At 19.6% G+C, this 12,926-nt stretch overlaps 3 protein-coding genes across 3 annotated transcripts; all 3 read right to left on the bottom strand. All coding sequences in view use genetic code 6, as the record gives it.

The window, feature by feature from the left end:
• On the bottom strand, positions 1-3,069 carry TTHERM_000980962 (transmembrane protein, putative; the record flags this gene model as incomplete). The annotated part of the gene is made up of 10 exons (XM_012797826.1): positions 1-187; positions 388-477; positions 620-715; positions 806-901; positions 1,076-1,165; positions 1,617-1,706; positions 1,912-2,007; positions 2,231-2,320; positions 2,899-2,948; positions 3,007-3,069. The coding sequence occupies 10 exons, from the start codon at positions 3,067-3,069 to the stop codon at positions 1-3; spliced, it is 948 nt and encodes a 315-aa protein (XP_012653280.1).
• A 1,351-nt stretch (positions 3,070-4,420) lies between these two features.
• TTHERM_000980961 (kinase domain protein) lies at positions 4,421-8,773 on the bottom strand (the record flags this gene model as incomplete). Its single annotated transcript, XM_012797825.1, has 16 exons — positions 4,421-4,529; positions 4,742-4,831; positions 5,144-5,233; positions 5,461-5,550; positions 5,609-5,698; positions 5,906-5,992; positions 6,180-6,269; positions 6,403-6,501; positions 6,591-6,686; positions 6,937-7,026; positions 7,197-7,283; positions 7,470-7,559; positions 7,686-7,781; positions 7,980-8,069; positions 8,610-8,653; positions 8,708-8,773. The coding sequence occupies 16 exons, from the start codon at positions 8,771-8,773 to the stop codon at positions 4,421-4,423; spliced, it is 1,404 nt and encodes a 467-aa protein (XP_012653279.1).
• A 1,256-nt stretch (positions 8,774-10,029) lies between these two features.
• Positions 10,030-12,636, bottom strand: TTHERM_00980960 (leishmanolysin family protein; the record flags this gene model as incomplete). Its single annotated transcript, XM_001016929.3, has 3 exons — positions 10,030-10,179; positions 10,239-11,261; positions 11,839-12,636. 3 exons carry the CDS (start codon positions 12,634-12,636, stop codon positions 10,030-10,032), a joined length of 1,971 nt encoding a protein of 656 aa, XP_001016929.3.
• Between the last annotated feature and the right edge of the window lie 290 nt (positions 12,637-12,926).

Raw genomic sequence — 12,926 nt, 5'->3', positions numbered from 1 at the left:
TCACTTTAAACAAAAATAGTAATGTTTGATCTCTAATTAAAATTAAAAAAAGTTTGCTAAAAAATGGATAAAAAAGATAACATAAATTAATTATATTTACCTTAAGTCAAGTTTTAAAATTGAAATACTTTAGCTTTTAGCTAAAGCATATCCTAGTCCTAATATACACTATGCATCTATTTCATTCCTTTTTTTTATAGATTTGACAAAAATGTAAAAAATTAAGCATATAAAAATGAAAAAAAGAAATTTTTTATCACATACTATCAAAATATAATTAATTAAACTATAAAAATTAAAGTAAACCATTTTTCTGTTCATATTATTTTGAATAATAAATGATCATATTGCATTAGTATAATTAATTAATTAGTTAACAATTCTTACATGAATAAGAGTTCTAGAGTTTAAAGATTTGAACATTATGCTAAATCATTCCCTAAATCTAAAAGATTCTTAGTACCAATAACTTCAATACTTTCAAAATTAAAATTATTATAAAAATTTAGCTCAAAAATAAAATGACTCATTAAAAAAAATAGCGAGCTAAGAAATCAAAATAATAAAATCTACATAATTCTAAAAATAAAAAATAGTAAGATTAAAATAATATTTTTACTTTATTCCTAGTTTTAGTTAGAGTTTTGGATATTTCGTTAAAGCAGAGCATATGCCTAATTAATCTAACTAATGTTCATAAACTTTTTCTTAATGGCTATATAAAATAAAAGATAAATATTTATTTAATAAAATAGGATATAATTTAAAAGAATCACAAAAAATTTAAGATATTAAAATATCTTACTTCAAATTTTTCTCTATAAAGATATTTTAGAGATTGGCACTGGTAATTAAAGCTTAGCATAGATCTGATATACCCTTATAACCAATTTCTGAATATCTATTAATTTGTATATCAATAAAATTTATAATATTTTGATAAAAGATGCTAATAATAAAAATAAATTGTGTAATATTTGTAATAAAAAAAAGTATTAAATTTGCTATTTAGAAATTTTTTTTTATTAGAGCAAAGAAATAAATGATAAATTAAACAAAAAGTTATTATTTTTACTTAGACTAGAATATGAAAGTAGTGAGATTAACACAATTAGATAAACAAACTCCTAAATATTTTGCATCAGCATCCTCAAGTTTTTCTTAACTTGTAAATTATCAAGTATTAATTTATTTTAAAAATCCAAAATTAAATTAAAATAATTTCAAAATTAAATTTAAGTTTTAAATAAATTAATAAAAAGAAAAAAAATTGAAATTTATTTATTGCTAAAATTGAAAAATTTCACAAAAATAATAAATTAATTAAATAAAACTCCTTACTTTAACAAAAGTATAAGAAATTATAGACTAATGCATTTTGCTAAAGCTTAGAATAAGATTGGTCTACTCTTTTCACCAATTGAACTTCTTAAAGATTTAGAAATTTATTTATTTATTTATTAACAAATGTAAAAAAAGATAAAAATAATATTTAGTGAATTTAATATTTTGAGATGAAAAAAATTTTTTAAATAAAAGTTTTATTTTTAACTATTTTGGTTATATTTCTACAATTTCAATTTTTATTTTAAACAAAAAATATAAATTAAGTTTACTGAAAGTCAATTTCCAATTTAGTGAGACCTTTAAATCTTTCTAAAATAAGTCCTAAATCTTAAATCCCCTTTTCAGTAAGATTAGCATCTCTTAAAAAAATGTTAGTTTAATTATTAAATAGAAAATGAAAAAATAGAAAATTTTTAATGAGCTAAAAAAATATTTGATATAAATTAATTAAATTAGAAAAAAAAATTAACAAACTTAGAAAACAGACTTGGATTTATTTAGTTAGTAACAAGCTTGTTTTCTAACAAAATTTTTAAATAATTAAACATTAATAACATATTTTACATTAAACATAATCTGAAATCAAAGATTTTTTTGCAGTTCGATAAAGCAGTAGCTAATGCTGATAAACATTGATCATCAATAATCATACAATTATGGCTAAAGATTTAATAAAAAAAATTAAAGTCATTATAAAATTTATAATTTTATATCAAAATACTCATTTAAGTATTTATGAAAATAAATAATCATTTTATATAATAAATTAAGAGAATAGTAATAAGAATGCCAATTAATTATCAATCTTTTTCAAATGCCTAAATTAATTGACATTGCTTCCATTTCTCACATTGACTTTATAAATCAATAAAATAAATGATACCCAAATTCTAATTTTAAAACTTAAAGATTAGAGCAATTTGATAAGACAGAACATATTTTTTAAAAATCTTATTCATTCATATCATCACAGCTTTTAATAATTAAAAAAATATTTTAAATTAATTTATACAAGTATTTTATTAATTTCGATTTTTTTTATCATTTAAAATTTTTTTTATTTCTAATTTGTTTTGAATTTTATTATTTTTTTATTTAAAAAATTATTTTAAAATATATTTTTTATTTTATTTATTTATTTATTTATTTATTTATTTGATATTTATTGCTTTAACTTTCTAAATTAAAAATTTTATTTTTATTTTTACTAAATCTTTAAAATAAAATATTGCAAGTAAATATCAAATTTTAGTTTAGTTTACAATAATATAGATTATTTATTTAAGTCTTACATTTTCAATTATTTTTATATATATCTTCTTTATCATTTTCAAAAGCCTCCATAAATTAAATTATCTACTTAATTCGAGCCAAATTTATTTGATTTGTGAATATTTTTTTAATTTAAATATATTTATTAAATCTTAAGATTATTCAAAAAATATGGAAATGTTCATTCTCCTAAAAATTATTATGGAATTGGAATATTAGTGATGAAAAATAATTAGATTTTTTTTTAATCATAAAAAATTAGTTTATTTATTTATTTACATTAAATCAATTTTGATGCCTGTTTCTGACTCAAGTGAATAACTTAAAATCTTTTTTTTAAATAGGAGTAAATTTTAAAAATAAAAAAACAAAGTATCTGTCTGATACATCCCTAAGAGTCAAAGGTCTTCTGTTAAGTTTATAATTTTTCTCTCTCTCTAGAAGATTCATTTTATCTTTAGTTTACCAATAATTAAAATTATAAAAAATCTTTTTTTTAGTTCATTTAGCTTTCAATTATTTCATGTGTATTCTTTGTTTTAATAGGTTTAATTAATTTTATAAGAATTTATTATTGTAATTAATTAGTAATAAATTATTAGAGTTAATATTAAATAAATGGAAAAAAAATAATAAACTAAATTTGGGATTAAAGTAGCTTCAAAAAATAAAAAATCTTTTATTCTTTTGTTCGTTCAAAAACTTTTTGATTACTCTTTTTTTTTTTTGGTTTGTTTCAAATTTACTAATTTAATTGAATATGCTTTTGACAATTTTGATTGCTTATTAGATAGATACTACCTACTCTTTAATTATCTTAAATCTTATTTATCATAATTAGTATCAATTATGAATTTTAGAAAAATAAAAATTAAATTTTGTTTTTATTTTAGATATTTTGTTATTTTCACACAAACAAACAAACAAACAAAAAAACAAGTACAGTTGATTGAAAATTTAATTTAAAGCTAATAATAAATTGCGATTAATTTTTTTATAAAAATTAATATAAATAAAATGTTTTTATTTTTTTACTTGTTTATTTTGTTCTAAATCTATTTATAAGAATGTATTATTGTAATTAATTAATTAATTAATTAGCCATAAATAAATGATGAAATTAAAATTAAATTGATCAAAATTTATATGTTAAATTACAATAATTTAACAGATATTTTTCAATTAAAAATAATTCTTTTTAATTTATTATAAATGAATTATAGCACCTATATCTCTTTGTTAAATTGTTTTTCTTATTTTTACTTGTTCTTGGGACTGTAATTTTTTAATTTGAGATATTTTGTGAAATTTAAAATAATGTAACCCGTCTTAAACATTATTAAAAAGTATAAAAAATTATCATTAAAAAAATTTATAAATTAAATTTTAAAACTTAACATATAATCAAAAGTATCCAGAAAAATAGAATTAACTCAGTTTTTTTTTTAATTTAATAAAATGTAGTTTTTTAATAAATAAATATATGGAAGAATGTAAAATATCTTTGAAAAAAAGAAGAATGTTTTATCTAAGTAAATAATAAATAGAACGAATAATAATAATATTTTTATTTGAGATATTATTTCATATTTTATCACTTTTAAAATTGAATAAAAAAATAAAAAAGTATCAGTTTTTGAATTTAAATAGATTTACATAAATAAACAAATAATACCAAATAAATTTACATTTAAAATTATTTAATAAATTTTAAAAGTATATTATTTTGACTAAGACCAAAACCAAGTTATGGCTTATGAAAAATCTCAATGATAATTTATTTTACGTTAAATCCTATTAATCAATTATTATAGTAAGAGTATCCCAAATATTTTTAAACTAATCTCTTCATTTTAAACATGTAATAATAGAGTTTTTCAGATTCTGATTTATCTCTTAGTTTATTATACCTATATTTATAATTAAAAATAAACATTTTTTCTATAAAAAAAATTGATTTAGTCCTTATTAAAATAGAATAAAATATGAATATTATAAAAATAAATTCAATTACAACAAGAAATAAAACATTAACTTTTTATTCTTGTTTTTCTTAGTTTAGTTTATGATAAGAAAAAAGTTGATGATAAATAAAATTTATTAAGTAAAAAATATTTATTACGAGATATCAATTGTTATAATTTAAATATTATCCCAACTTTGAAAAGCAGATCCTAATTCTTTTACACCTTATTTATCAATTTCATTTTCCCTATTAAAAAATATTAAAAAAACTTCAACAAAAAACAAAGGAACAAAATAAAGGTAGATAACAAGAAGTAATAATCAAAGTTAGTTTTGAAAAGAATTTCCTTCATTAATTCCTAATCTATTCAAATATTTTATGTTTTTCTATTAATTATTTATGGATTAAATTTATGTATATCTTTGCTTTACTAATTAGCCTTTCGAACTATGTAAATTTAGTTATTCTTAAAATTATTCTTTAAAATGTTTTAACTTTAATTCCAAATTGAAATTCTGATGGAATGATAAAGAAAAGAATAAACATAAATTATTTTACATAAGTTCAAGTGTTAAATTCCTGATTTTAGAGGATTTTATAAAAGAAGATCCTATACCTGATACTGCTTCATCATCCAATTTATTTTACCTTTAAAAAGGGTAAAAATTATTAAACTAAAAAAAGAAGAAGGAGAAATATTTTTTTAAATAAAAAAAATTTAAGAATAAAAAGATTAAATAAAATTTAAAGTAAAAAATTTATATTATTTATCAATAATTTAAATTGTTATTTAGTTGATTTTTTTAATGAATTATATAAAAATTAAATATTTGAATAATAATTGGTTATTTTCATAAATAATCCTGTTTTTTTACTAGAGGTTAAGCTTTAAAGTTGTGAGACTAGTATTGCTTGATAAATAAGTTATTAAATGTGATACTCCCTATTTGCCAAAGTTATTTTCTCTTTATTAGTAATGATAAAAAATTTTAGTTAATTTTCAAATAAAAATCTAAATTTTACGCTAAATTAAGATCTAAATTTGATAATTTAGAACAGTTTTTTAAAGTAAACCCTAAATTAGAAACACCTTCATCATCAATTTTATTCTGACTTAATAAAATAGAATTAATTTTAAAGGACAAATAAGAAAAATAAAAATAAATAGTTTTATTCAAAACGAAACTGCTAAAAATTTTGAAAAAAAAAAATGAAGAAAAGTAATTACTAAAGACATTAAAATAATGTTTGGTTTCCATTTAAAATTAAAAAAGTTAGCAAAAAATTATAAAAAGCATAACACATATTAATGATTTTTACCTTAAATCAAGTTTTAAAATTGAAAGACTTGAGCTTTTAGCTAAAGCAGATCCTAGTTCTAATGTGCACTTTGAGCTCATCTCATTCCTTTTTAGTAAATTTGACAAAAATGTATAAAATTAAAAAATGAAAAAAAGAAAAGTTTTTTCACATACTATCAGAAAATAATTGGTTAACATATCAAACAAAATTAAATCAAAATATTTTTCTGTTCATATTCTTTGAAGCAATAAATGATCAAATAGCAATCGAAAAATAATTTAACTATTCTTACATGAAAGAGAGTTCTAGAATTTAAAGATTAGAACATCCTGCTAAATCATTCCCTAAATCTAAAAGACTCTTAGCGCCAATAACTTCTTTACTTTCAAAATTAATAATTTTATTTATTAAAAGCTCAAAAATGAAATGACTTATTTAAAATGAATACAGAGCTATCAACAAAAAAACCAAAATGATTCTATAAAAAAAAAATATGATTAAAATAATATTTTTACTGTAGTTCTAGTTTTAGTTTTGAGAGTTTTGGAAAATACGGTAAAGCAGAGCATATACCTATTTAATCTAATTAATGTTCATAATCATTTTCATGATACCTTTAAAAAACAATAGAAATATATTTATTTTAAAAAATAGAATATAATTTAAAAGAATTACAAAAATGTAAGATATTAAAATATATTACTTAAATCTTATCTCTATCAAGATTGTTGAGAGCTTAGAGCAGTTGGTTAAAGCAAAAAATAGATCTTATATACCCTTATAACCCATCTTTTGAGATCTAGTAATATTTTATTTTAATAAGATTAATAATATTTTAGAAAAAAATGCAAAATTAAAAGTAAATAGTGTGTGTAATATTTCTAAAAAGAAAAAAATACTGAATTTGCTATTAAGAAAACAAACAAACAAACAAACAAACAAATCAATTCAAAAATTCCAATCAAATAAAACTTCTAATTTTTTTTAGTTTTTGTTAGAGCAAAAAAATAAATAAATAATAAAATAAACAAAAAAGCTATTATCTTTACAAGGATTTGAGTTTGAAAGTAGTCAGATTAACACAATTAGATAAACAAACTCCTAAATATTTAGCATCAGCATCCTCAAATTCAAACCAACTTTTAAATTATAAGTATTAATTAACTTTAAAATCCAAAATTAAATTAAAATAATTTCAAAGTTAAATTTAAATTATTAATTTATAAGAAAAAAGAAAAAAAAGGAAACTAAAGTGTTATTAAAAATTGAGAAAATTTGTCAAAGAATTAATAAATTAACAAATTATTACTTGAAAATAAGTGCAAGAAATTATAGTTTCAAGCATTTTGCTAAAGCTTGGAATAAGATTTGTTTACTCTTTTCATCATTTAGACATCTTTAAGATTAAGAAATAAATTTATTTATTTATTAACAAATGTTAAAATAGATAAAAATAATATTTAATGAATTAAATATTTTAACATGAAAAAAAATTTTAAAATAAAAGTTTTATTTTTTAATTTGCTTATCTATCTACAAAATCAGTCTTTATCTTAAAAATAAAACTATAAATTGAATTTACTTAATTTGAAGTTTCAATTTTGTAAGATCTTTAAATCTTTCTAAAATAAGTCCTAAATCTTATACTCCCTTTTCAGTAAGTTAATCTAAACTTAAAAAAAAAAGTTAGTTTAATTGTTAAATAGAAAAATATAAATGAGCTAAAATATTATTGATATTAAAGAATTAAAAATAAAAATTAAGCAAAAAAAATATTAACAAAACTATTTGGATTTACCAATTTAAACGTAAGCTGAAATAAAAGACATTTTTGCAGTTCTATAAAGAAGTGGCTAATGCCTAGATACTTTGATCACTAATCACACAATGATTACTAAAATTTTATTAAGTAAAATTAAAGTCTTAATACAAATATATCTAATTTTATATCAAAATGCTCATTTAAGTATTAAAAAAATAAGTAAGTAATAATTTAATAAAAAAATAAATAAAAATGATAATAAAAAAGCCAATTATCAAGCTTTTAAATTAGTTTATCCAAAAGAAATTAATAAAAAAAAATAAATAATACTCAAAATTTAAATTTAAAACTTAAAGATTAGAGCAATTTGATAAGGCAGAACTCATTTTTAAAAAATCTTATTCGCTTATTTCATCAAACCTTTTAAAAATAAATTAAAAAAATAATAAATATTTTTGATTTAATGGATTCAAATATTCTGTTGATTTTAGTTTTTTTATAATCTTTATTTAAATTTATTTTAAGTTCTTTATTTTATTACGAATTTATTTTGCTTGCTTTTTTTTTATTTAAATATTAATTTATTTATTATTAGTTTTATTTGGTTTCTAAATTAAAAATTTATTTTTATGAACAGGTAAATCAGGTAAATATCGAATTTAAATTTATAATTATGGAATATTTATTTAAGTCTTATCTCTGCAATTATTTTTTTTTTCTTTCTCAATTTTAAAAGTCTCCCTCCATAAATCAAATTTTTAACTTAATTTGAGCCAAATTTATTTGTATTTGTGAAAATTCTTTAAATTTTAAGTCCATTTGTTAATCTTAAGATTCTTCAAAAATAAAAAAATATGGAAGTATTCATCCTACTAATAATTACTATCTATCAAAAAGATAAATTTTTTTTTAAATTATAAAAATTAGTAAAACAAACTAAGTTTATTTATTAATAGTAACTGAATTTTGAAGCCTGTTTCTGATTCAGGTTAATTACTTAATAACTATTTTAAATAATAAGAGTAAATTTTTATATCAAAAAATAAAGTTCTGATTACACTCTAAACTCTCCAAATGCATTTTCTGTTATATTTATCCTTTTTTTCTCTAAATAGCTTAAACATTTTATCTCGAGTTTATCAATAATTAAAATTATAAAAATCTTTTTTTTAATTAATTTAGCTTTCAAAAAATGTGTTAATTTAATTAAAAAATTAATTATCTCATATTTAATCATTCTTTTAATAGACTTAATTAATTAAGAAGAATTTATTATTGTAATTAATTAGTAACAAATTATTTGAGTTAAAATTAATTAAATTGAGAAAAAAATAATTAATTATTTTAAAGTTAACTATTGTTTTTTCTACATGCATGCTGTTTTAAAAATAACTATAAATTATATAAAATTTTATTTATCTCCTTGATTGCTTTCTTTTGTTCATTACTTATATATAAGAATTTATTATCATAATTAATTAGTCAAAAGGATGAAATTAAAATTTAATTGACTAAAAGCAATAAATTAAATTAAATATTTGATTAGATAAGATAAGGTAAGGTAATATAAGTAGGCTAGGCTAGATTTTAATACTTCATAATATGATTGAAACAACAATTAGTATTTTACTTTTTTTTTGCATCATTTTTTATTTACTTAAATTTTAATAATTTCATTTACTCTACTTTTAATACTTTTGATTATTTTTACTTTTTAATTATCTTAAATTTTATAAATAATGAAAGTCATTTAATAATTTTAAAAAAATACAAAATAATTCTTTTTTTTCACACAAACAAGTATCATTTATTTATTGAAAATTTATTTTGTAATTAATTGTTAATTTTTAGGTTTTTATTAGCTCATATGCTGCTTTTTTATTAGTATAAATTATATATTTTTATTTATCTACTTGTTTGTTTTGTTCTTAATCTATTCACAAGAATTTATTATTGTAATTAATTAGTGACTAATAATTAAATCAAAATTAAATTGATGATAAGCAATAAATTAAATTAGCTTAAATGTTTATGTTATTTAGGTAGGCATGAAAAAAATACATAATAAATTTTACTTTTATGAAAGATATTTTGTTTTTTCACACAAACAAGCATAATTTATAAAAATTATTTTGAAAATAATCAAAAATTAATTTTTTTTTTTAAGCCCTTATGCTGCTTTATAATTATTATAAATTATATATTTTTATTTATCTACTTGTTTGTTTTGTTCATAGTTTATTTAAAAGAATTTATTATTGTAATTAATTAGTTATTAATGATAAAATTAAAATGAAATTGATCAAAATTCATAAATTAAAAATTCTAAGATAGGGTATCGTTCACATAATTCATAAAATCAATTTATTATTATTACTAATCAAAATAAAACTATCAATAAAAATATAAGTATTATGGTAAAATAATTTGTGTTTGCAAACGTTTTAGCATCTACTGAAACACAAATTTTATTGCTATTTCCATTTTATCCTCTAGGGCATGCTAATACGCAGCTTTTTTCAGAAAGAAACTTTTTAAATATAAAATATATTTATTAGGTAAATAGATTATCAAAAAATTATTATTTACATAGTTATTTGAACAAGATAAGCATGTTGAGGGATCGGAACAATTTGAACAATTTGTTGGACATTAGGTACATGTTTAATTTGATTTATTACCATAATATCCTTAATTACATTTAGCTACGCAGCTTGTACCTTATAGATAAAAATTTGGATTACATGATGCACATGTTGCAGGTTAGAAAGAACCAATACAAGTAGAGCAGGGAGAAAAGCAAGATTAGGAATTCATGCAAACTTGCTAATTTTTATATGTGAAAGGTTTATATTAAGAATTGCAAGTTTTACAAGAATTTCCATCAGAACATTCATCGCATCCTTTAAGGCATGGAGAGCAAGTGTAATTTGGGCCATTAAAATATCCTTTTGAACATGTTGCAACACATTAATTATTTTAGAGGTACAAACTATTTTCGCAAGATAAACAAGAACTAGGATTTATAGAAGAACAAGTGGCGCAAGGCTTTGTACAAATAGTACACGAGCTACCGTATAGCCTGTAACCATTAGAACTGTCACATTAAATACAGGTTTTAGCATCAGTGCAGTTTTTACACCCAGTTAGACAAGCAGTACAAGTCATATCTATTGAATTTTTATAGTAACCTAGTGGACAAGAAGAATCACATTTATTTGATGATGGCTAAAGATAAAGATTTTATGCACAAGATAGACAACTAGTTGGAGTAGCAGATTTACATGTAGCACAAGGAGTAGTGCATGAAGAATTAATGCATGATGTTAAACTCTTTATATAATTAGATTTACAACCAGTGCAATTAGTATAACTAGTACAACTAGAGCATCCATCTGGACAGTTAAAACACGTCTTTGATACTTCATCAGCAAACTATCCATTTGGACAAGTTGTAACACATGAACCATTACTTAAATATGTTAAAAATTGACATGCTTTACATTAATTTTTGCTTGGACCTGAGCACTATGAGCAAGAAAAATCACATTATTTGCACAAACCTGTACCAGAGTCTGGATAATATCCATTTGGACAAGTTGGTCTACATACCTATCAAAAAAATAAATATTAAATTTACAAAAATTCAAAGTTAGTTTTTATTTTTCAAATATTGCATTTTAATTTTTGAAAAAATAAAAAACTTGCATATGAAAATCGATTTTCAAAAGAGAAAATTGGAACTTAAATTTAAAATAATATTTAATTTGAATATTTTGGTTATAATAATATATTCTATTCTTATATACTGTAAATAATTAATTAAAATCAAAAAATTAGTTTTTATCAAAAATATACTTTATTATTAATTTTTAAAAACTAACTAAATAAGATTTTCAAAATTTAATCTAATATTTTTTGTATTACATTAGTAGTTATCTAAATTTTTTTTAATTAAATACTAATAAGTATAGCCTTTCCAAAATTAAAAAGGCACTTTACTATATTTTATGAAATAAAAAAACCAAGATCAGTAAGTAAGTAATATTACTCAAAAATTTTTAAATTGGATATTTGAAATACAAAATTTTTAAATTATTTTATTTTTAAAATAATTTCTAATTTAAATAAAATTGTCATTTTATTAGATTTATTTTGAAATTCAAATTAATAAAAATAAAAATAATACATTATCAGAGTTTCCAAATGTGCCATTTGGACATGAAGCCACACATATTCCTTCCTATGAAATAAAACCCGAACACTATTGACTGCAATCAACTCCTCCAAAACCAGGATTGCATAAACACTATCCTCGAATACAAATTCCATTATAAGTACAAAAATTAACACACTATTAATCATCGCATAATCTTGCTATATTAGATGGACAAGTTACTTGACCTAAGGTTTTACCTTAATAGACCACTGTCATTTAATTACCTTAATCACTAATTCTACAAACAACTTAAGTATTTGGAATTTAAGAGAAATAAATAGTTAATTGTGTTTTGTCAGGAGTACATTAATAAAAATGGCATCTCAAATTTTCATTTTTGTATTAATATTAAGAATTAGGACTATAAACATTAGAAACAAAACATTTCGAATTATATGAAAAATCATTGGAAGTGTCAGCGTTAAATGAAGCAGGTTTATTTTAGTAGCTTTAATTGGCTATATCGCTGCATAAACGATTACTGAAAATTTGAATAACACTACAAGTATCACCAAAAGAATCAGAACTTGAACCTTTTCCTTGCCCATCACCCCAAAAAGAACAAGCTGATTAATCAGGAGTTGCAAATTCTTCATACTGAGTAGTACTTTAACAAGCTTTTTCAAAGAAATCACAACCTTTACCTCTTCCCCAATAAATAGGATCAGTTAAATTTTCATTAACATCATCCCAATATCCAGTATCTTTTAGAAGAGCTATTGTGAAAAAAGTCAAATTCAAACCTTCTGTAAGAGCAGAAGCAGTCATTATTTCACTTCTTATAACTGTTCTCTCCCAATGTGAGTTTATAGAGCCTTAGCCACCCTAAATAAATAAATTAATTTATTAGTTAAAATAAATAAAAAAATAGATAAACTTAGAATAAAGATTTTATCATTTTTTTAGATTTAATTAAATTACTTGATTTTCTAATTACATTCCTTTTAAGGTTGGACATCCATAATATTTTTAAGCTGTCGCTATTACATTTGGAGATCCTAATAATTTTGTATCTAAGCCTCTAATTTTTTGAGTGGTGATTAAATTATCAGCTGCTG

Source organism: Tetrahymena thermophila, assembly GCF_000189635.1.
Source record: "Tetrahymena thermophila SB210 genomic scaffold scf_8254634, whole genome shotgun sequence".
Taxonomy (NCBI): Eukaryota; Ciliophora; class Oligohymenophorea; order Hymenostomatida; family Tetrahymenidae; genus Tetrahymena; species Tetrahymena thermophila.
The sequence above is the reverse complement of the archived record's forward strand: the minus strand, read 5'-3'. Positions and strand labels throughout refer to the sequence as shown.